Genomic DNA, 25,086 nt, shown 5'->3' on the forward strand with positions numbered 1-25,086 from the left:
CGCCTTCCTCTTTAGCTGGGATGCTAGTGGCATGTTGAGGATTGACTGTGGGCTCCCTGTCTCCATTTTGGGGTGGTTTGCAAGAAAGAAAAGATGCTGATGAAGGCTGCCCCTGTCCTGGATGGCTAGTTCTGCCTTTGCACGTGGTTTTTTACACACTAACTGGGGAAAGCTTATGAAAGTCAGCTGGTATCTGCCAGCAAAGGGAGGGACATGGGGACAATGTGTGTATTACACCCAGATCTCACCCGTTTCCAGATTGAAAGGCTGATACTGGGCAAACGGGTTGGGTGATTGATAAGAGTGTTTATGGGTGCACACAAAGACTACCCCCACCCCCATCGTGATATCGCAAGGAAGAGATTAAATAGATTTATTAGATCTTTTTCTGGATTTAACTCTCCAAGAGACTTGTGCATAGTTGCTGGCAGGCGAGTCTCTTAATTTATTAGGGCTTATTAAATAAATACATTCACATAAAAGGACTGAAAACTTCTGGAGGTGCAGGCTAAGCACTTAGTTAATCAACGGACTGGCAGCCTTGTGCCTCTGCTGACAAAGAGACATATTGCAAAGCGTGGCTGAAAGATTTCTTTTTTTTTTAACACTCTCGAGTTCCCCTTTAAACATTCCAGAATGGTGTGTGGAAAAAAAAAAAAGAATGGATTTTGCGAAGAAAAGAATGGGTTTTGAGCATCGTTGGGTTTTTTTTTAAACCGTAATAATCTGCAGCGATGATCTTCAGGTCACACCCTGCTAATATGACCATTATGCCTATAGCTTCTATGAGCCAGCACAACTTGGAAACCAGACAGTGAGGTTAGGGAAGAGCTGGGAAAACCAGTCACAAATCCTCACCTCAGACTTTACTGTACAGAATGAAGTGAGGAGGAGGAAAAGCACAGATGCTTGTCTACAAAATGGGATGGGTAGCTGGGAATGGTGTTCCAGGAGATCTAGAGCGATCCTAACTGATTCCTTCTGTTTGTTATGGTTTGCTCAGTGCTGTGGGTTTCTCCACCTTGAGGGAGCCTCTGTCCTGAACAACCCCTTATAGTCAGTGGGCAGACATTCTTACAAGTAATAGTAGCATTGTCTCAAGCACAGTAGGGTGAATAGGTCTGATCTACCACTGTGCTCTGAATGATGCTAAAGGCTGCTGTTCAAGAAGAAAAATCAAAGGGGTGGAGAGGAGCAGATGTCTACAGGATGCTGACATTGGTGCTGTATGTATATGCAGTCTCCCCCACCTCCTGATTTGCTCTCTTCGGGGAGATGGGAGTGGCTGATGTCTTTCTCCCTGTGTCCTAAGAAAGAAGAAACTAATTCTAATCAGGGAAGGAAAAATCCATCTATGATCATCACTTCCTTGGCTAACTCCAGTTGTCCCAAAGATATTGCTATGAATGGCAAGCAATGCATCCCTGCTAGATTCTTGTATGTAGCTGAGGGACAGATGTCCAAATATTTCGCCTGAAATATTTCTTTTGTGCGTCTCCCAAGGCTGCTTTTGCCACAGGAGAAGTTCCCATTGAGTCATGTTTGCAATGAGCTTCAAAGAAGCCAACAGCTTGTTGGCTGGCTGCACTCCTTTCTCTTGTTGCCTGATCAGAAAGAACCTGGTCATCCTGGGCAAGCTGTCCTCTTTTGGTGTTATGCCCTGAACCTGATCCAGTTCTTCCCTTGCCATCCTCCGGGCCTTATCCTTTCTCCAAGAGCTCAAGCTACAATTCCTTTATCAAGCTGGGCCAGCTTATAAGGTTCCTCAGAGCTTCTAGCCAGAGTCCTCTGGTTGAAAGAAGTCAGCTGCAGTATGTGGTGCTCCAAACAGCATTAAGCCTGTAACTCTGTGGCCTGTTGCAGGCACTTCCAGAGCATTAGCAGGATATTTTGAGGTCAATGCCCTGAGGTCTGATGGGAAGATTTTCTATGGGAGCTTTGCCAGCAGAACTGGCTCAGATGCAGTACAACTTCCTAGCTGGAAACATTTGCACAGGACACAAACCAAGACATGGATCATCACCAGCGTTCAGCTCCTGAGTGTATGTGTGTGTGTGTGCTCACACACTGCAGAGTCACACCCGTGCATGGGCGTGTAGCATGTGATCTGTGCAGAGAAACATACTCCCAACGAGTCTCTGTGGATAGCATATTTTCCACATATAAGGGATTTTGTCTAGGGTTTTTTTGGTTACTTCGAAGCCACCTTTAATCATTATGGTGCTGGCGTTTCCACACCTCAGCTCAAGTTATTGTCAATTGTTGTGTACGTGATTTGTTCTGATCAGACCGGTAAACAAGAGAGTGGAGTGTTGGTTGTTCTTCCATTGCTAGATGCATCTGCCCATATTTTAAGCCCCAGCAAACTTGATTTTTTCCTATGAAAAACAGTCTTTCTTTCCAAAGCAGGGATTCTCCTGATATGTTGAAGTGCAATTCCTATGAATTCCCAACCAGATTAGAATACTGACAGGGAAGACTCCTGAAGTTCTCTACTTGATATCGGGTCAACTTTCTCTTGTGTTGGAGACAATGGACCTTGTCTCCAACAAGTCCATTGTCTGGATTGCACTGTGGAAGTACTTTGCTGTTGTTTTCTTCTGGAATGTTTCTTAGCTTCCAAATGTAGCATGAGGTTCCTTGTGGTCTTCCTTCAAATACAAACCAGGCCTGAATCTGTTTAGCTTCCGAACCCAAGCAAGATTTGCCAGCTGCTCCAAATACTTGACCTTCCAGCCTTTTCTTAGGGTGCTGATTTTGGAATCTCTGCCCTCTCTGCCAAGCAAAACCTTTTCGCTGCCTCATTTAGTTAATCAGAGATTCAGAAGGGTTCCGTTGATCTGATGGCGTGCAACTCCCCACCCGTTCGGTGCAGGAGACCAAGTTGTCCACCTTGCTCAATACAGTCTTTCTCTGATTGACAGTTGCTTGTCAACCTTATGATTCTTGACGAATGTATCTTTTATTTTATGTACTCCGAGAGCATATGCACCAAGACAAATTCCTTGTGTGTCCAATCACACTTGGCCAATAAAGAATTCTATTCTATTCTACTCTACTCTACTCTACTCTACTCTACTCTACTCTACTCTACTCTACTCTACTCTACTCTACTCTATTCTAAGATCAAGCCTTCCTTCAACAATAGTTATTTTCACGAACAATTCATATGTGCAAAATATGTCCTTGTCCCCCAAACAGGCCCATCGTTGCAAAATGTAACATGTAGTAGCTCTTGCAAATGTGACATTTTTATGAGCTGTGGAGGAAAGCTGCTTCCAGGCCAGGAAGCAACAGTATTTGCCTTTTTATTGCAGGAAGAGCCAGGAGGTGGGTTTGTTAGAGGCTGCCCTGGCGGGAACTTCCTGCCAGGCTCCTCAAGCTAGATCCCGAGGCATTAAATGTCTGTTTTATGGTTCCTTTGCCTGGTGAATCACAGCCTCTTTTTTTGGTCTCTTGAGAAGGCAATGCAAATGCTTTTTTTTTTTTTTTTAAAAATAACCCTTAGTATTGAAATTCCTCAAACTCTTTTTCTCATTCTTAAGTGCCTGTGTGTGTGTGTGTGTGTGTGTGTGTGTGTGTGTGTGTGTGTGTGTATCAGTGCGGGTACGTGCAAATCTTGATGGACAGGCATGTAAATACCGTATGCATCTAAGGACAGACAGATCCAATTTATTGCTTCCCTTCTTTTCCATCTCTGCCTATTTGAACAGTTAAATGTAACTGAATGTGGTAGCTATTTTAGCACCAAGTACAATCAGATGCATTGTAAAATAGAAATGGTCTATTAAGCTTTGCAGAGGGGGGGGGGGTGAGAGGAAAGGGGAGAAATTGTATGAAGTAAAAAACAAAATGACTTCCACAATCAAACTGCAAACTGCAGCCAAATAAATAAAAGCAGTGCTTAGGTCTACTAGCATAGTGGATGGAGCTAGCAACCCCCTTCTGTGGGCTTGTGAGGGGAACCCTAGAGAGTTTCAAACAATCCCTGTTTGAAGCCTCCAAATTCAAAGGCAATCTCTGAGAAAGAAGGGTAGGAACTTAATCCTCCTCTTTGCCTGCCATGTTGTGATTATTATGGAAAGAGAGAACTTACCTACTGTCCAGTGGTGGAATTCAAATTTCTTTATTACGGAGGGCGTGGTGTGGCTTGGTGGGCGTGGCAGGGGAAGGATACTGCAAAATCCCCATTCCCTCCCCACTCCTGGGGGAAAGATATTGCAAAATCTCCATTCCCACCCCACTCTGGGGCCAGCCAGAGATGGTTTTTGCCGGTTCTCCAAACTACTCAAAATTTCTACTACCGGTTCTCCAGAACCTGTCAGAACCTGCTGAATAGCACCCCTGCTCCTGTCCAACCTTACTTTGCCTGTGTCCCTGGTTGAAGATTGCTGGTTTCCCACTGCAAAAACCCAGTCATTTGTAGCAGAAATGTGGGGAGAGGAGAGAGTGCTTCCTCAGTCCAAGCTTAACATAGCTGCCCCATCCCCAGCTCAGTATTGCTATGTTTTTTGCTGTTATTATTAGTGAAATAGCTGTGATCTATTCTCAGCATCCCAGCTGATCGCCCCTAGCCTGGACAATAGGAAGCTGCATGAACTGGTGGCCTTCCAGGAATAGCAAGAGGTGCGCCCTGAGCAGCATTTGCCAGAATATAGACATGTCCCCATTTAGTATTAGAGGGTATGCTGGTACTTCCAATCTAGTCCTACCATAACTGGGTAGTAGAAATCCAAGTGACCACTAGTCGATTTGTCCCTTTGCTAGCATTTAGTGGTTAGTTTGGTGTTTTTGCAGCCTGAATATATTAGGCCTATTTTAACTCTGCTACAGATACTATTCTTGCCCAGCAAAAAGTTTCCCATTATTCTAAAATGTCGGATCCTCTTTTTAATTCTATTGTTGTTCTGGTCCTTTGACCTTGGTCCACATCCCCTTCCTAGAATTGCAAGAGAGCGATTGGCCCAAGGTCACTGGACTGATTTTGTGCTTAGAACTCGGGCAGGACTAAAACTTAGGTTTAGTCCCCACTTCCGACTCCAGTGCCTTTAACCACTCCACCAGACTGGCTGCTGTTCCTTCATGCTTGTTGAATACTAGTGGTTTGTTTCCTGTTAAATCACATATCTCTATCTCGAAGAGCTTACAAAAAGGAAGATTAACAAGATGATGGTGTAGCATTTCCTGCAGAATGATGTGGATATTTACTGGAAGTGCATTTCTGTTGCCCAGGCTTATCCTCACTGGAACATATCCCTGATGTTGGAATTAGCTTTGTTAGATGCACCAGGACGTCTGTCTGAATAAATCCTGCACTGTAAATGTTTAGAATGGAAATCTTTGGGGTTCACATCTTCTGAAAAGCTGATGAAGATCTGGCAGTGTTGACCTTAAAGCTTAGATCACTGAGTGGTGGATAACTATGAGAGAGAGCCAAATAAAACTCCCCCTGTTTAATAGTGGTATACCTCGAGTAGTAGATGTTAGAACAAACAAAGGTAATCATGTTTGTAAGAGTCCAAAGGCTTTTAACCAATATTAAAAAAAACAACAACAACGGGACAACGATCTGATCCAGGGGATTTCTAAAGATGTAACCAGCATGTTCTCCAGAAATACTCTGCATGTGCGTTTAGCCTCCTCTTTGCTCAGAGGCACATCCATGAAATAACAACATAATACAACGGTAGGGCTAGAACTGGTTCTAGAATTACAGTTCTTGCGTGCAACGTTTTCTGTTGCCTGGTGGAAATTGTTTCTGGCTTTTCTGTGGATTGCCTTTGCAAAGGTGAAATTTCTCTGTTCCCTCCCCAGTTAATTGGTAGCTCCGAGATGGGATGCTGGTAATGATTAGGTTTGTATTGAGGTGAGGGAAGAGAGAATAGAATGTATGGATTCAAATTATAGGAATCTCAACTACCTAGTAGATGGAATCAAGAGCTGTTAATTAGCTCATTGTACAGAAAAGGAGATGATAGCCAGGCGAGAGAAAGCAGTATGTTACACATTATGATGTGCATGGGCAAGTGTCCTACCATGGCATGGTCTGCATGTTGCACGTTATACTACAAACTCAGGGGTTACACTCAGTTTAAGCATTTTAAATCAGAATTGATTTGTTCTGAAGCTACCGGTAATCACTAGTTGATTAGTTTGAGGGAAATGAGAAACAAGGGTGAAGTAGCCATATCCTAGGTTGATTGCATGGGTCGCCGATGGGAAGAGTAGAGGAGTAATTAGAATTTTGTCTGAATGAATTGTAATACGATAACCTGAACCAAGCCACAGAACTGGTATTTGTGTTCAGAATTAGTATACAAGCCATCTACATTCATTGTGAATTATGAAATGTATGTATGTATGTATGTATGTATGTATGTATGTATGTATATATCAGTTCGTGGTTCTTAACTGGGTAGTACTCTGGCTTCCAGTTCTGACTTTTGGATATGTCGTTTGCTGCTTGAGTTCCCTCAAACCCATTCCCCATCCTTCTCATGGGGTTGGATGGGTGGTAGAAATCAACAAAGGACTGTGTGTAGGGTTGTCCAAGGGGACTGGAGATATTGGCAGGGTGAGAGGGAACTAAATGAAGGATTAAAAGGAAAGCTCTTACATTGGTTTAGAGTAGCACCCAGCCCTGCCATGGAAAGTGTGAATGATGTGGTAGGGCAAGTCCTTACATTGATTCTATGGTAGAATTGGAAGGAAGGAGGGATTGTCTGATGCTGGTTTGGTCTTTGCTGATCCACTGGGGTGTGTTCCTCCTTTGCTTCACTGGCATGACCCCAAATGGCATCAGGCCAGAGTTGGCTTTGTGCCCTCTTTCCCTCTATCCCCCCCCCTTGTGTGGTTTTATCTTCAGCATAGACCCAACCCAGCATAGAAATCCTATCTCTGGAAGGACAAGACCAGGAGACACATAAACTAAGGAGGGTAGGCTAGCTGTACCTCCTTGGTCCTAAATGTTTTCCATCTGCATTTGCTACTGAAAAAAACCCCATCATTAACTTTTGCTAAGGGCAACCTCATTTGAGAGTGCTTTGACTCATTTTCCTTTCATATTAAGTGGCCACTTCAAAGCAAAGAAGGAGAGGGATGCCACTGGAGAAATGGCAACATTTGGGGCATGTACTTTTCTTGGAATGATGTACGCTCGGCCTTATAATTCCCACCTCTCCTCTGATCAATAGGGCCAATGGCAGTACTGGCTGGGGAGGGGGAGTTGTAGTTGGTCACATCTTAAAGGAAGTGGCTGAGAAACGGGGATAGCTAGAGCAACGGGTACAGAGGGATTTGGCTTCTTACATCTCCCAAGAGACCTCTTAGCTGTGACTGATCTGTCTATGTAGGAGGTCAGGAAAGAACTTCTCCCTGACCTCTGGTCTGCTACTGGCCTCTCCTGACTTCAGCCTCTGACCTCTATCACCTCTCCTGCCTTCTTCATGTCAGATGTCTGAATAGGCTGGCTTCATCTTTAAGAGGCAGCTATGCCCACTAACCCAAACAGATTCCTTTGGACATGGTTGTGCCCTCTGGGCTTGCTTGCTCTCTTGTGCTCTTTGCCTTTCTTCCATGCCCAAACAGTGGCTTTGTCTAGCAAAGCTCAGCTTCAGTTGTTCAACAGCACTACAACTTGGATTGGCTTCCGAAAGTTTCCTCCTCCAAGCATGGGAATGTGGACTTGGAGTACCACAAAGCTGCCACTGAAAATCCATATCTCTCAGTCAAAAATATCAGTATAGGGCCACACCATCAGTGGTCTACATAGTTTTACAGAGAAATCATTGCTCTCTAGGTATCCATTTTCTCCTAAAATATAGCTTCCCTTGTGCCTCCTCACATAGGCTGCCATGAGTCCACCTAAGCTCCTCTGGAGTGCGCCCCCGCCCTCCCCCAATATTTCAGGTTGGGTTTGGGTGAGCACAGGGGGGAAGAAATGTTCCCTTTAATCTGCCAGTGAGTTTTATCTGCTAATGGGAGGAACAGCCCTGGATCCAGTGTCTGGAGCTTGCATTCTAAGGACATCCAATCACAGAATTAAATTGGGTTTAGTTGTTACTTCCTTTTCAAAATCCAGGTCACAATGGACAGAGTTGCACACTGTGTCAAACTGTCGTTCCCAACAACTATTGTGGGAAAACAAGATTTTTTTAAAAAGCAAATAAAGTAATGTCATAGTTTGAGGACCTGCACTGCTGCACATTATAATAAGGATAACTGAGGGACTGACCTGGAAACAGGACGTTCATGGACAGCCCTGCATCTCCTGTAACATGTGCTGCTTTCCGGTCTGTCCAGCTGCTTTGTCTTTTTAATTCCTTTTTTTAGGCTGAGGGAGATGAATTTCTTCTAGCAGCTGGGAAAAGCAAATGCTTATTGAATCCGGCCATTTATTTCTTAGTTTTAGTTCAGTTCAATGCTACCTCTTTTTTTTTTTCTGTCATGGAAATCAAGTAGAATACATGTAAATTTAAAAATCAGAATAATCCAAAAATATTGGGAGGTTAAAAAAGTACCCAGAAAAAAAATCAGGGTGGATTTGATTTAAATCGAGTTGATTTAAATCATGATTTAAATCATGATTTAAATCACTAGTAAAAAGACTTGATTTAAATCAACTCGATTTAAATCATAATTTTTAAAGAGCAACTGTCATCTCTGCTACTCCTTTGACCCGCTGTTGACTCACCGATAGTCCCAGTGTTGCAGAATATACAGCCTTGTGCTACATAACTAAGCTCCATTTCATGCTGAATAAACTAAATTATTTATGTATCTTAAATAGAAAACTATTTTAGATAGATTTTTACCCCAAAAGTTTTTTATTAAAATAAATTCAATAAACCTGATTTTAATAAAAAAATCCGATTTAAATCAAAAAAATCCAATTTAAATCAAAAAAATCCGATTTTTTGATTTTTTTAAAAAAAATCATTGATTTTTATCCACCCTGAAAAAAATGCATGAAAATACATGTTTTCCTCTCAGTATTCCCTGCTCAGCTCTACGTATAAGTTGCCATAAATCGGGGTTCGCCTTTTACCTCAATAGAAAAAGCTTTGAAAAACGAAGATTGTACACATAATATATTTGCCATTTTCAAAGGACTGCTCTGTCCTGTTAGTATAAAAAGAGATCCATCCTTTTCTCCTCCAGGAGGAACATGTGTCTGTATGTGTGTGCAATCTAGAATGTGTGTGTAAACTGGGAATGATGGGTTTTGAAGTCTTCACTACATCTGGAGGTCATAGGATTGGGGAAAGTTGTAGTAGCTTCTCAGGTTGTCTCCCTCCCTCTTTTGAAACTGAAGGTGACCAGTGGGTGGTGAGAAGGACTGAGAAAATGAAGGAGAAGGAAACTGATAGCATCTAAATGGCTCTGGCCTGGTTAGTTGAGAATTAGCTGTGGTAGGAAGCTGATACAAATTTGATATTCAAATGCTACGGTAGATTATATTTTCCCTACTTAAACTATTCCCAGCCTCTGAGTGCCAAAGGTTATGTTAAAAACAAGAGGCCAGGCTGTGTGCTTATTTAGGGGAGATAATTTGGCCATTTGGCTAAGAATAATCAATGATTTATATATTAATAATTGCTCCCAACGAACGTATTGTGTCACATGTTTTTGGCGGCAACTTGCATCTTCCTATTCATGAAGTAGATTAAGAACATAGTAGCTGGACTGAATTTCCTTTATATTGGACCAGACCATTGGTGCATCTTAATGTGTGGAACCTACCTGAGAGTAAACAACTTGGTACCTTCTGGAAGTTTTGTACTTCCAGAGGATACCACGTGGAAGTGCTAGATATTGACCATGGGGCTTTTGTGGGCTAGTGATTAAGGCACTAGGCTGGAAACCAGGAGTCTGTGAGTTCTAGTTCCGCCTTAGCCATTTAAGTCAGCTTGGATGTTCTTGGACTTGTCACTCTCTCTCTGCCCAGCTGACTTCACAGAGTAGTTGTTGGGGGGGGGGGAAGAGGAGGAGGAGGAAGAAGAAGGAGTACAGGTAGTTCTTAACTAACAACCATAATTGAGCCCAAAATTGCTGTGGCTAAACTGTGGAGATGGTTTTCGTATCACAGTTGTTAAGTGAATTACTGCAGTTGTTAAGCTAGTAACACAGTTGAAATTGGCTTTCCACTGACTTTACTTATCAGAAGAAGGTGACTGATCACATGACCCAAGGACACGGCAACTATCATAAATACGAGCCAGTTGCCAAGCGTCCAAATTTTGATCACATGACCATGGGGATGCTGCAGCGTGAAAAATGGCTACAAGTCACTTTTTTCAGTACCACTGTAACTTTGAACGGTCACTAAACGAAAGGTTGTAAGCCGAGGACTACCTGACTGTACTAGGTATGAGTTAGTTTATAAAAAAATAATAAAAGTCGGATTAAAAAACATCTAAAAGCTGCCACTCTGCCACAGCCTTCCATATTCCTTTACGACTCAGAAAATAAGCTGCTTTCCCCTTTCCCAGGAAAAACATTTAGCTTTCTTTACATGCCATTATTATCATCAAAGGCCTTGCAGGGGACCAGTGGCCTTTCCAGCAGGTTGCAGATTAACCAGGGCTGTTTAGCTTGAGCTATTGATTCACCCACCTGAGAACAGCGGTCCTCTTCAGAGAATGGCCCTGGCCCCAGGGCAGGCGCAACCCCACTGTCAGATTTATTTGGCTTCCTGGCATGTGACCGAGAGGAGGCCCAGATTGTGGCAGACAAGGATGGGGAGGAAGCCTTTGGCTGTCTAAGCAGAAGCCATTCTGTTTATCATCTTCTTTTCGTGCTTGGCGAGCCGCTCTTAACGATAATATCTGTTTGAGTAACCCTACCAGTGCCTTATGCCTCCAGACTGCCTTTAAAATGGAAATGTGTGATAAACTAAGGATTTAAGGGAGTGTTTTGCCTCCCGATGTACATGGGGGTAGCTAGACATGTTGCTAGGAATGAAAGTCAGTGGGATACTTTCTCTAATGTCTGGGTTGCAAGGAAGTACCTGGGGCTGAGCAAACTCACCTGTACAGAGCAACACCTGTCCTTTGAGATGGCAGCAACCCGACTGGGCAGCTCATCTCAGCACCAGCCCTTCATGTGCCTCACCTGTGATCAGTGGTGCATCTCAAGCACTTTGCATGCCACACTTAATGACTTTACTCCCCCTTGTCTTTGGATGGCCGTGGGTGTCCTTTCCCTTCCTTGCTCCCCCATCCTCAGACGGCCTTTTCAGAGTGACCAGCTGCTGCTGCTGCATTCCTGATAGGTGAGAACAAAGGTGTTTCTTTTTAAGTCTTAGTCGCTTTGTTTCAGTACATTCACTGTGGCACGTTTTTAAATTCCTGCATATCATAACATAGTCATGACCACAGGGAATCAGTGGGAAATATTATTATTATTATTATTATTTGAATTTTTTTTAGCCTGGCCATTAGCTAAAGGACCTTGTTTGGGGGGGGGGGTGTCACAATCAAAATTGGGTTACAAGGCAGAGTAGAATACCAGGCAAAATATGTAATAATTTAAAGGTGAATCAGGGCTTTGTGAGTTTTGAAGTGCTTTTGAAGGAGAAGGGAGGGTTTGAGCATGCATGGGCAATATCCCTGGATGCTCCAGCAAATGAAATGTATCTTTTTTCTGGGATGGTGTTACATCTGCAAGCACAATCCAGAAAAAGACACAGCTGCTTTATAGAATGTACTAAAAGAGTGACACCCCCCTTTGAAGCATCTTATAAATGCAAAGCATTGCCTAGCCTTAACAGCAATTGTAATGACCCTGATAGAGAAACCTTTAAGAAACAGAAGATTTTCACTATGCGTGGAGGCATCCTAAATAATTTTTCTCCTCTAAATATCATCTGTGAAGCCCTAAGTGAGAGTGACTTCCATAATAAAATCAGTAAGGAGTCCCTCTGGATTTTACTCCACTAGTTGTTGCCAACTAGAGAGGGTGATTCTCAACTCCATTTCAAGGCCCTTGACCCCGTGCTGTCTGAACACATTTCCATAGTCATGTGGCCATCATGACACCATGCATCGCTGATACCTTCCCACCAAAATGGTACCTGTTTATTTACTTGCATTTGCATACTTTCAAACTTCTATGTTGGCAGGAGCTGGGGCGAGGACGGGAACTCACCCTGTCACATGGTACCTGGGTCTCAAACCTGGGCTGCCGATTTTCCAGCTGACAAGCTCAGTGTCTTAAACGCTGAGCCACCAGAACCCCAATGAAATCAGTAGCAGGTCAAAAGTGCCCCTGTTATCTCCAAGAGCTGTTAGATACAAAGAGTGAAAATGACAACACCTCCCCCACACTCAGCAAGCCAGAGATGAAACACAGGGAAAATTTCCCAAAATCTTTTGCAAAATAAAGGTATATTTTGCTGAAAGTTTAATAAAGGTTAGGTTTGCATGTCACAAATCATACAATAGTTAAGCAACAGTTGCTCCCTGATGATGTCCCATGGGCATATACTGGCTTGTCTCTTGAATATAGTTTCCATCTACTGGTACCCATCCATTGTAGGCATGTGGTTTCCATTCATGTCTTAACAAGAATGGAATTCTTTAACAAGAATTGATTCAACTAGTCTATTAAACATAAGTTAACATATCACAAATCATGTATACTCTCCTAGGTTGGAAGCAGGATGGTGTCTCGGTGCCTTACATATGGATGAAATCAGTAATCAAGAGCAATGGATATAATAGGATGTAGAGATATTGTTAGCTCTTGCTATACACAGGCAACATGTAACGAGCAGAAATAGAAAGATGTGTATATCCTGTGTTTTTATGGGACCACCATAGTATGGGGGATAGGTTTGTGGACGTGGAATGATCTTCTTGAAAGTAGAAAGCTGAAACCCCAAAGCTTGGGTTTGAGGTTGGCATCACTAGCCCTGAAAATAAATTCATTGCTTTCCCACATCTTTCAAAAGTCAGGATAGGATACAGCATGTAAAATGATCGCATGGCGGTTTCTGGAAGCAATTTTTCACAGTGAGTTAGATTACAAGACGATGGCTTATTCACTCAGAACACTGGCTCTGAAAGAATTGGAGTCTGGTTTTATCACCTCTCTCTTTGGCCTCCTCATCACTGTGCTCACATGTTCCCATTTGAGACCAGGGCACTGCTACTGTTTTGTAGCATTCCCATTTCCTCCTATGTAAAATTCCTTTTACTGAACTGGAACAGGATTGAGTGGCTTCCTCAGGAAGCAGGATTCTCAGGTAACCATTCAAAAAAAAAAAAAGAAAGAAAAACACTCCACCAGGATTGTAGTCCCAACATTTCATGGAGATGCCAGTTTGGAGAAGGTTGGGTATGTGAGTATGGGTTTGGGCCAGGGGTGAAATGTTCCCAGTTTGGACCGGATTGCCCGATCCAGTAGTGATGGTGGCGGGTGGTTTGGAGAACTGGTAGCAAAAATCCCTGCTGGGCCCCCCCCCCCGCCCCCCACACCCAGCTGAGCTGCGTAATCATCAGAGGCTTTTTTTTTCTTTTAAAAGCATTTTTTTCTACAACCTTTAAATGCTTTTAAAAGTAAAAAAAAAAAAAAAAAAAACCCTGATGATCGTGGGGCTCAGCGGGGATCGTCAGAGGCTTTTAAAAGCATTTTTTTCTGCAACCTCTTAAGGTTGTAGAAAAAAATGCTTTTAAAAGTTTAAAAAAAGAAGTTGGCCACGCCCACCCAGTCACATTACCCCCACCACCACCAAGCCACGCCCACAGAACTGGTAGTAACAAATTTTACATTTCACCACTGGTTTGGGCCAAAAGGGGTCCCAAGAAAGGTGGAAGATTATATAGCTAGATATATATATATATATATATAGCTAGATAACATCTGGATGGTTAGCAACCACAATTAGCTACTTTGGGAAAACTGAGAAGTGTGGGGAACAAAGGGATGATGGTGAGCATAAGGGAATATGTCAGAATTTAGGCAAACTTGGAATTGTCCTTCAGATAACGTCATTCAGATAAAGAGTGAATTAACAAAAGAAGATTCCGTAGTTTGTTGGGAAAAACAGTGACAAACACTTCCCTATGGTTGTCGAGAAGTATGAATGTGTCATGTGAAATCCCAAGGAGTCAAGCTTGACTTAAGCAGACATCGCTTTTCTAGTGTCATTGTGGGGCTCTTCAATATAATTTCCTTGCTCAGAGTGGAAACTGCAGTGTTAATTCTTTGCCATTGTGATGTTCAGCCATCGCTTGGGTAAGCTCCAGAGGGAGCAGAGGTCATGCTTCCTGGAGTCATCTAAAGTGGGCCATGTTTATTTGCCACATACATTTCTGTTGTGCCTCAGTGCCAAAGAATACAAGGGGATGGGTAGTATAATCCTTCACTCTTCTTTGCCCTCGTAACACCTCTACGTAATTAATTGTTGTTTCCTATTTTGCTTTGTCTATATATTTTTTTCTCAACATGGACAAACAACGACAAATAACGGTACAGTGGGTATCTTAATAATAAGAAATCAGCTTAAGACAGAAACCTTTGTTGTACAACAGATATTTTGCCCTGATTTGCAGCTGTTATTTAATGTTCAACTTTGGCTGTAAAATCAAAATAATCTTAAATTTACAGTATTAACATCAACATTTTAAATCATAGTTAAGGTTGATATAATACCTCTTTAAATCCTTAATCTTGTGTAAAGATTAAAATGGCAATAATCGCTAGTCGACACTTTGAAATATCAGTGTATCAAGTAATGTAATGTATTAGGTATGTCTTATAACAATATAATAACACTTTTTTAAAAAGGGTAACTGAACATAGAGATGGTGACTGTTGAAATACCACCCAAGCAGTTTCTTGCTAAATGGGAACCTGAACTAGGGTTTCTCTATTTCAAATGGGGCTCTCTAACCACTAACCCACACTGGTATGAACTTTTATACTGAAATGCTGAGCGTGACCCTCTTTTGTTTTGAAGGCAAATTGAAGGCAAACGGAGAAGGGGGTGGGAGAGGATGAGATGGTTAGATAGTGTCATTGAGGCAGTGAGGATGAGTTTGGGCAGACTCCAGCAGACATTGGAGTACAGGGAGGCCTGGCATGCTCCGGTCCGTGGGGTCGCAAAGAGTTGAACACAACTTGACAACGCAACTGGACAACAACTCAGGGTTATACAGGACTAGGCACGTTAGCTTAAAATGTTGCTACTGCCTTTTTCTTGAACCAAACAAAGCTTGGCTTTTACATTCAAGTTTCTAAGAAATGTGTCCACAGAGTTAATTTTATTTTATGCATTGAACATTTCCCCAGTTCATCTGACAGTTTTTCTGATCACAGAAGTCTTTCCTCTTTGAAACTAGAAGCAGAGTAACATCTCTCCCAGGGGCAGGTCAAAGGATTGAGTCTTGTGTGGGCAGTGGACGGGATTAAGTTTTTCTCTATTTGAACTCCAAAAGCTCAAAGGGACTCCACAAGTTTGAAGAGAGGTTAAGTGCCCCAAAGTTATAAAAATGAATCTATAAACCAAGTATTATCTTTCTTATGATAAAATATAAATTCCATAGATGTTCATTGGCATACCAACTTAATCCTTCCCTTTGAAACCCATCCTAGGCTAATATCTTCTGTTATTTCTAGAATATTGTACGTTCGTATTTTGGCATGTCTGCAGTAAAATTCAACAGTGAAGGTACCTTATTGCCAAAGAATGCCTCTCCATATGATATGGGAGGCAGGGGCCAAGTTACTGGACGGTCCCCAATACAAAACAAACATAAAAGCAACATGGATGGATATTTGTGAGAACATTCTCTGTTCATACATACTTATTTATTTTATTTATTTTATTTGTGTAATTTATATGCCGCCCTTCTCCCATAGGACTCAGGGCGGCTTACAAAAACAACAGAGAATTACATAAACAGTTAAAATCAATTTAAAATTAATTAAAATCAAATTAAAATTATGAAATATTTAGAATCCCCCTACGGATTCAGCCCATATGGCGAAAAAGCCACGTCTTTAATTCACGGCGGGAGGAGAGGAGGTCCGGGGCTATCCTGAGGCCGGTGGGCAGCTCATTCCAGAGGGTCGGCGCTTCAATAGAGAAAGCCCTCCCGCTGGGGGCCGCCAGCTGACACTGTCTGGCTGACGGCACCCTGAGGAGGCCCGCTCTATGTGAGCGCACCGGACAGTGGGAGGAAAGCAGGAGATGATCCTGCAGATACCCTGGGCCTAAGCCATGTAGGGCTTTATAGGTTAGCACCAGCACCTTGAAATGAACCCAGAGAGCCACAGGCAGCCAGTGCAGCTCGCGCAGGAGAGGTGTCACACAGGAGTATCAACCCGCGCAGCCGCATTCTGTACTAACTGTACTCTCCGGGTGCATCTCAAGGGCAGCCCCATGTAGAGGGCATTGCAGTAGCCTAGCCGAGACGTGACAAGGGCATGAATGACTGTGGCAAGGGCATCCCGGTCTAGGAAAGGGCACAACTGGCACACAAGACGTACCTGTGCGAAGGCCCCCCTGGTCACGGCCATCAGATGATCATCTAAGGATAGCCGTGAGTCCAGGAGGACCCCCAGATTGCGGACCCTTTCTGAGGGAGTAAGGACCTCCCCTCCCATCACAAGTGACAGGGCCACTAGATCCAAGGATGCCGGTACCCACCCCCAACCCCCCGAGTCGCTGCAATAAGATACCATGGTCGATGGTATTGAAAGCTTCTGAGAGGTCAAGAAGGACCAGGATGGAGGAATAACCCCCTGGCCCTCCAGAGATCATTTACTAGGGCGACCTATGCCGTTTCTGTGCTGTAACCGCACCTGAAACCCAATTGGTGCGGGTCTAGATAGTCAGTTTCCTCCAGGAACTGGGGGAGCTGCTGTGCCACCACAGACTCAACAACCTTCGCTATAAAGCGAAGGTTGGAGACTGGACGATAGTTATTAAGGGAGTCTGGATCAAGGGTGGGCTTCTTGAGGAGGGGATACTTGAGATTATATTCTACATAATCATCATGGTTTTGTACAGACTGTCATGTTTTACCTGGGATATATACTGTAGGATCAGCAAACCAATCCTCTTTAACATTATACATCTCATATGCCTTCCTGTTACGATCAGGAAGGCAAATTTTCTGTTGACAAGGTATACAGGAAACAGTGGCTTTTTTGCAATAGGGGAACTGAACCTTCAGAAACCTTCTGAATCTTTCTCTTAAAAATCAAAAACCTTGCATAGTGTCTGGAAAAAGTGAGAGCCCACCCAGAGGCTGATGTGTTTTTAGCTCTGTCAGTGTATATGTAACTATGCAGCCGCAGTGGGCAACCTGTGCCATCTGCCCCACAAACCATTGATCGTTTGATGGCCAAGATGCAGGGATCTAGCTTCACTGGGATGAAGGAGTATGACCCAAGACCAAAATCTTCTGTGGGTGGGTGGGATATCAAGAAGATGAAAGGAGTACCATGCCAACGTGATGCAAGATCCTCTGCCGTTTGCATGCGCCATTGGCCATGCATGCATGAAAGGGGTGAAGTTTGCACCATAGCACTGCTTTTAGCATTTTAATGAAACCTGGAGATCTGGTGGATGCCACTGCATAAAGCTTCCTTTTTCCCCCGAGAAATTAATCTTGTGTTATTACAGTCTTGTGGACCTAGAGAATAACAATGCTGCCATTTTGTCCTCCTTCACTTGATGGTCAAAGGAGGCCCCAGGTAGATCTGTGCAATGCTTCAGACCCCCAAATTAAAAGATGCTTAGCATGGAATGTCACTCAAGTAGTATTTGTCTATTATTTCTTCTATCTAATCAGTGTTTTCCCGGAATTGTACTACGGAGAGCAGCTATGCAATCCCGGGAAAAGATGCAGCTGATTGCAGATAGGTGCTGTGCAAACCTCCTTGGGTGTCCTAAAGCACTTTTTGGTCTTTGAATTCAAAGTGTTGCAGAGCTCTGGTAGACAGCACCTTCTAGACTACTCCCTGATCTCTTATTTTATAAGCCGTTCTTGCATGGAAGATTGTTCAGGTCTGCAGTTACTGGCAGGGGTCTCAATTGCCAATGCTGCCCCCCAGAAGTGTCTGTCAGGAGCATGGAGCTACATACTTCCCACCTACATCAGGTAACGCAGGATAGGCAACTTGGCACTTTCCGTAGAGGTAGCCACGTTTGGTTTGTAATTCCTGAAATTTCTGCTCATTTGCCACTCTGATTTTCCTGTCTAAGGAGTTGTAGTCTGAAATACCTGCAAGTAGCCATTTTGCTTTGAAAGTGCTCACGTACTGATTTTCACCAAACTTGAGTCCTATAATAGGAACAGTGGGAATTGCAGTGTAGGCAACAGCTGGAGACCAGATTGAGAAAAATGGTAGATATTTCCTGATGCTGCAGAGTTCTCTTTAAGAGCCCTGCTATATTATGGCAGAAGCATATCATTTAGTTAAGTGTCCTGCTTTCCCACATTGTCTAAGCCAGGGGTGTCAAACTCAATTTCATTGAGGGCTACATCATGGTTGTGTTTGACCTCAGGGGGGCCAGGGGGGATGTCCAGGGTGGGCACGTCCAGCTCGATGTCATGTATATTTAGGGCATCTGTGGTGGCCAGGATGAGGGGCACCCCCAGGCTCCATTTTCCCTGGCAGAGGCACCACAGGCCAGTCCTTCACTGTTTCCAGGGCAGCCCCATGGGCCAGATCTAAGCAACCTGTGGGATGGATCTGGCCCACTAGCCTTGAGTTTGACACCCCTGGTCTAAGCAGTTGTCTGTGGGAAGCCTTCAGGTGCTGCCCTTTTCAACTATGATTAACCTTAACCCAGAAACAGGTACTGAGAGGTATGGTTTTTAGCCATCATTTTGCAACAAACTGTTCACAAAACGAAGTGAGCATTTAATGCTACAAGTGAGTGAGAAATCAGCTCCCAAAGGGGAAGAGCTATGAGTATGATCTCTTCATTCCATCAAAGATGATCATGAAGAGTAATAACCATCTCCAACTTGCTGCCCTCCAGATGTGTTGGATTAGAAGTCTTGGAAAGTAACCGTGCTAGTTGGGAATTCAGAATATTGTTCCTCTATCTTAAGGGCCATCCCGCTAGGAAAGACCAGTGTAAACATTATAATCCAGAAGAGGGAAATCTAAGGGATCCAGTTGTTCTTCCTATATTTGGTTTCCATGTGATTATATCCATAACATCTTCCCTTGTATCCAGCTTACTGAGATGCATGGTTGACTTTCTGTTGTGTGCATACAGTATCTCTTGGATGTTTACCTTCTGTCATAACAGAGTAGTTTATAGGAAGGAAGACCTTTGTTCCTCAGTGCTGATGTTACCTTTTGACCCTCAGCTGTTCTGTGTAGTGTGCACCTGCATGTCCATCTGGAACCAAAGAGGGAGAGTGATGAATTCTGATGTCTCCAGTGCCTGTCTTGGTGCCAAGAAGATTAGCTGGAGCTCAGCAAACAGAGTAGATAAAGGCCTCAGACTTGACAGGTTGTACTGTTTACCTATAGGAAGGTTAACATTGTCTGGTTGATGAGTTGGAGAAGGGAAAAATCAAGCCTACCTTTGGATCCCATTCTCAATGCTCTGAAGTATGGTACCAGTGCTGAATTAGGAGTAGAATAGAATAAGCTGGAAGGGGTCTCGGAGGTCTTCTAGTCCAGCCTTCTGCTCAAGCAGGAGAATCTATACCAATTTAGATAAGTGACTGTCTCTAGACTCTTCTTAAAAACCTCCAGTGAAGGAACACTCACAATTTCTGGAGGCAAGCTGTTCCACTGGTTAATTGTCCTCACTGTTAGGAAGTTTCTCCTTAATTCCAGGTTGCTTCTCTCTTTGATTAGTTTCCAACCATTGCCTTGCCCTCTGGTGCTTTGGAGAATAATTTCACCCCCTCTTCTTTGTGGCAGCCCCTCAAGTACTGGAATACTGCTATCATGTCAACCCTAATTCTTTTATACTAACCAAGCCAAGTCCTGCAGCCGTTCCTCATATGCTTTAGTCTCCAGGCCCTTGATCATCTTAGTTGGTCTTCTCTGAACTTTTTCCAAAGTAGGCACTGAATTTAAATCTTAATTCCTATTTTGATACCAGTGAGAGCTCAGACTTGGCCTATCTTATCTAGAAGAGCGTGCTTCATTATCTCACGTCCCCCAGATCTTGTACTTTAATTATTAATATAGATTGCAAGTCCAAACATGATGTTATGGGTTATTGTAATCCTTTATTAAGAAAGGTTTCCTTAAAAGTGAATTATGTTAGAGCACACCCTTTAGCCACATTCTTATTCATTATTAATGGATTGATAAAAAGTAATTTTGCATTCTGTGGAAAAGGATTCCTTTATTCTTGTCTTATCTTTAGCATTGTTGGGGGAGGAAACTTTGGGAGATGGCATTCCTGCTACACTCTGCATGATGAGTGAGAATTTTTTTTACCCAAGCTAAGTTCAGGTTGGGAACATTTCCATGATCACAGCTACTGATTGTGCCATTCAATGGTGGAAAGTCTTGATTTCTGAGATCTGGTTCAGTCAGGTGGTTCTGCCTAAGAATCAAACTCTGTAGGACTTCTCCAGGTATTGATGTTTGCAAGCCAGACCACAACTGCAGAAGAAATCAAACTCAATTTAAGAATCCTGCAGAACGTTTGCATCCAAGTCCCTTTGTTCACTTCCACGTATCCTGCTACATGAATTTTGAGCTGGAGAGAGTGTACTACATGGAGATACATGGCAATGGATGGGAACTAATCAAGGAGAGAATCAACCTAGAACTAAGGAGAAATTTCCCGACAGTTAGAACAATTAATCAGTGGAACAACTTGCCTCCAGAAGTTGTGAATGCTCCAACACTGGAAGTTTTTAAAGAGGTTGGACAAATCTGAAATGATATAGGACTTCCTGCCTGAGGAGTGGGTTGGACTAGAAGACCTCCAAAGTTCCTTCTAACTCTTCTTATTCTGTTATTCTGAGATTTGACTTGCTCTGCGGGTAAAGCTATGCTTGATATCATTGATACATTTTGCTCTAGGATGCCAAACTATTTTGGAAGGGGGAATTGGCTCCTCTTTTTCGGTTTCCGCTTTTCATTCTACTTTCTCCTCATCCCAGGTTTATAATTCTTAAGGTTCTCAGAGGTATGAGGTTTTCTGTCAAAAGTTTGAAGACAGGCTGGGAATCTTTGTACATTTCTCTCAATAACATATGTGTTGGTTAGTATTTGGCGGCCGGCTCCCCACAGAGATTGAAATGGGAGATGGTTTGAGCTCCCACAGATAACTGTAGCATCAAATGCATCTGGCAGGTTTACAGGAAAGAGGCTGCCAAGGGCGGAGATTCTCCTTACTATCCTGCCTGTCCTCTCTGCTTTCCTACTATGGGACTTCCTCGGCCACTATGGAGTATTTTAAGCTCTTTCCCAGGCCTGTGGGCCCCAAGAGGGGTGCATTCACTGCCTGCTTGCAGCTGCTGAACCGTACACCTGACTGCCTGCACAAGGATCCTTTGTCCTGCACCAGGGAATTCTGTGGTGGTGGGGAGAGTGAGTAGGGGGTGGAAAGAGTAGTTTGAAGGGAAATAGGGAGGTAGTCAGGAGTTGAGGAGCCGAGGAGGAGGAGGAGACTGGAGTGAAATGTGCCTCCATTTTACACAACCTGTTCCTCCCACACAATCCAAAGATATTAACTAATCTGCAGGTATTCTAAAAGAAAGGGATCTATCTGTCAGTTCTCACCTAGGGGAAGTGCATTGCAAGATGTACTAAGAGGGAGGGCAAGAAATCTCTCTGTGGAGCTCTATGCTAATAACACTTTATGGATTTAATAGTCCAGAGCTTCAGGAGGCCTCTTGTTAGCAAACCAGAGCAGAGATCATAATACTATCGCACAAAAACAATTCCTTGGCAGAAGATCTGGTGCTTAGAGTGGCTTCAGTTCAGTTTGGGTGCAGGGTTAGAGATGTGGCTTCACTCAGGAGTTAGAATTAAATTGGAAGGTAAGCCACTTTGGCCCATAATCCAGCCTACTTTGCCCCCATCCCTACTTGTAAGGAATTGGGTAGGAGTCAGTAAAGATATTGAGAGAAAGGACTCAGTCTGTTCTGCCTTAAATTGCCTCTTGAAGAATGAGATCTCAGCCACTGGTTCCCAGCTTGTTGCCTCATTAGATGGTGTCCAGAATTCCCACCTTGACTTTCTCAAAGATGACTCACAAAGCGCTATCTTCCTATTTACTTATTCCTTAGATTTTTATCCCTTGTCGGAAAAAAAGAGGGAGTAGGGAGAGATCATTGAGTGAGGGATATTGATCAGATGATACAAGAGGGCGTGGATATCAAATTGACAAGGGATGGGAAATGCAGTGCTGCTTGCCTCCGTTCCTCTACCTTGTTCAGCAGATGCTCAGGCCACATCCTGACCAAGTGGTTTTAGGAGGCACCTTGTCCTAATCCAATTTCCTATTCCAAGGTTCAACCTTCCATTAAAAAAAAAAGTTCATTCCAGTTCAAAACTACTATACGTTCTTCGTTCCAAGTGAATTTAGCAGCTTGGCCCATTTTTGTTCATAACGGCTTCTGAGTTTGCAAAGTTTGGGAGAAGGTTACGCGTTGATCAGAACCTTTAAACCCAGGTTTGTCATCAGGTGGATTAGAAACCTTTCCTGCCTATTTAAGTGAAAACCATAATATTCTAAACAAAAGTTTATTTTATCTGGGGTAGTGAGGAGTAAGTAGCTCTCTGAAGGACAAGGGTCTCCTGATCAAAGACCAAATTGCTTATCTTAGTTTCTATGGTATTTTTTGTAGGCAGCCAAATCCTGCAGTTTTAGAAAAAAAACCGCTCTCACATTTATTTGTATTCACTTATTTCAGTTATCGTCACCTTTTCCCTAATAATGAGTCCGGGGTGTGGTGGTGGTGGTGGGGAGAACCAATAAAAATGCACCCAAAAGAAAGCTATTGAGAAACAAAGAGGTATGACATGTTTTGCCTTTCATCTTCTACTTTAAAGAGGAAGGCATTAAAAGGGGTATGGATGAGTTTTCTGAAAACACTGTTTTATTCTCCAGGAAAGGTCTGCGCCAAAAGATACCTTCTACTGTTTTCTCCATGTTGCTCAGCCTCTGCAGCTACTAGTTCAGTTTTGCCTAGTGGTTGGGCTGGTCATAATTGGCACCACTCAGCCTGTGGTCCCTGGTACCCTGTGCTGGCATGCATAGAAAACTCACACTGTCAGAAGCAGATGAGTTTGTTGGTAATATTCTTGCAAGAAAAAGATGATACAGAAGAGCTTTGCTTTGCTTTGCTGTAGTGAGTTTCTGGATTGGCCTCCCTTACTTATACCTGTCTCTTTTTCCTTTCAGTGGCAGCATCCTTGTCGGGGCACCCAAGGCTGAAACAGGCCACTCAGAAATTACACAAGGAGGTGCGGTTTTCTATTGTCCCTGGCATCTTGGCAACAACAGCTGCACAACCATTGAATTTGATAGCAGCAAAGGTAAGATGGGTTGATCTCAGGGGGAAGGCTAGCTACCTGCCTGTTCTTCCTTCTAAGTTTGCCGTTCAATATCCTAGATCGGGGGTGTCAAGCTTAAGGCCCATAGGCCGCATCCGGCCTGCAGAATGCTTAGATCTGGCCCGCGGGGACGCCCTGGAACAGCGAAGGACCAACCCACAGGGCCTCTGCAAGTGAAAATGGAGCTCCGTTTTTGCTGGCAGAGGGTTGCAGGAGGCCACACCCACCCCAGCCACACCAGGGGCGGGTTTCAAAACCCTTCACTACTGATTCGCTCGTGGGTGCTCGTGTGTGCGTGCAACTAAGAAGCGTCCGGGCGGGTGAGCAGAGCCTCCTGCCACGCTACCAGTTTGCCTGATGGTAGCAACCCATCACTGGGCCATGTCCACCCCAGGTCAAACACAACCTTGATGCGATCCTCAATGAAATCGAATTCGACACCCGTCTCCTAGACCCTGATGTAACTCACATTCCACTCAGGCTCATTTTCTTCCTTTTACTGTTTTAGATCTTATTTATCAGTGTGGTTTTCCTACATCAACAGATTTTGCTGAACTATAAATTCAGGCATCCTGAGTCGATAGTGAGGGATGTCAAGAATTGTAGTTTAGCCAAAAAAAAAAAAAAAACCACCATCTAAACTTCAGAGCACTTTTTTGTATTTCTAGGGGAATAGCCTGGCAAAGCTAGGCTGTATTGGTTTGTTGGGAAAACCAAGAAAATGTTTGGAAATCTATCATCTCTAGCCAGCTTTTGCTGCTACTATCTCTAATCTGGAATGAAGCCCCTAGCAAGTCTGCCAGCAACATAGACTTAAAATATAATTGGATGCCGATGTTGACTGCCAAGCCTATTAAGTTGATGCAGCACTCAGCACTCATTGTCATTTATAAGATGCAGACACTATTTCTCTATCTGACTCTGAGTAAAATCTGCATTCAATTTGATAGTGCAAGTATTAGAATAGAATAGAATAAAATAGAATAAAATAGAATAACAGAGTTGGAAGGAACCTTGGAGGTCTTCTAGTCCAACCCCGCTTGGGCAGGAAACCATATACCATTTCAGACAAATGCTTGCCCATTAGTTGTTCTATATTAGCCTAGGACTCCCTTCCTAGGCATTTCTGGCTAGGAGAAGGTGTGCAAGAAATTTGGCCTATGTTAAGACCTCAGTGAAATTTTGGGTGTTCAGCTACAACTGATTGCCGCTTCAGAATCTAATGCCTGATTTGCTAAGTACGCATTAAATGAAAATCTGCAAAGGTCCCAACCTGATGCCTCTTCTGATGTATTTGAATGCAGCTTCCAGCATCCCCAGTTACAATTCTAGCACGGTACCTTTGGAAAGCAACAAACTGTTGCTGGCTGCTCTCAATTCTTTTTCTCTGAGTGGTCCTTCTTATTGGTTTATAATATGGAATATAAAAATACAAAAACAAATAATAGGAAAAACAGGGGAGGGAAAAGGAAAGGGAAAAGTGTAGAAAAGAAGGGGAAAAAGAAAGAAAAGGCATTGACTTCCGACTCCCTTTGATGCAGTAGAATAAAACAGTAACATCAAACCTCAACTTTTTACTTT

At 43.3% G+C, this 25,086-nt stretch overlaps 1 protein-coding gene across 1 annotated transcript in view; it reads left to right on the forward strand.

Moving 5' to 3' along the window:
• ITGA5 (integrin subunit alpha 5) overlaps nt 1–25,086 on the forward strand; it is a 96,929-nt gene that overhangs the window by 1,742 nt on the left and 70,101 nt on the right. Inside the window, exon 2 of the mRNA XM_034419286.3 lies at nt 23,354–23,487. Within this exon, the coding sequence (XP_034275177.2) occupies nt 23,354–23,487 (134 nt within the window). The remainder of the gene's footprint in view (nt 1–23,353; nt 23,488–25,086) is intronic.

The sequence above is a fragment of the Pantherophis guttatus genome, chromosome 2 (assembly GCF_059756535.1).
Source record: "Pantherophis guttatus breed Tessera chromosome 2, ASM5975653v1, whole genome shotgun sequence".
NCBI lineage: Eukaryota > Metazoa > Chordata > Lepidosauria > Squamata > Colubridae > Pantherophis > Pantherophis guttatus.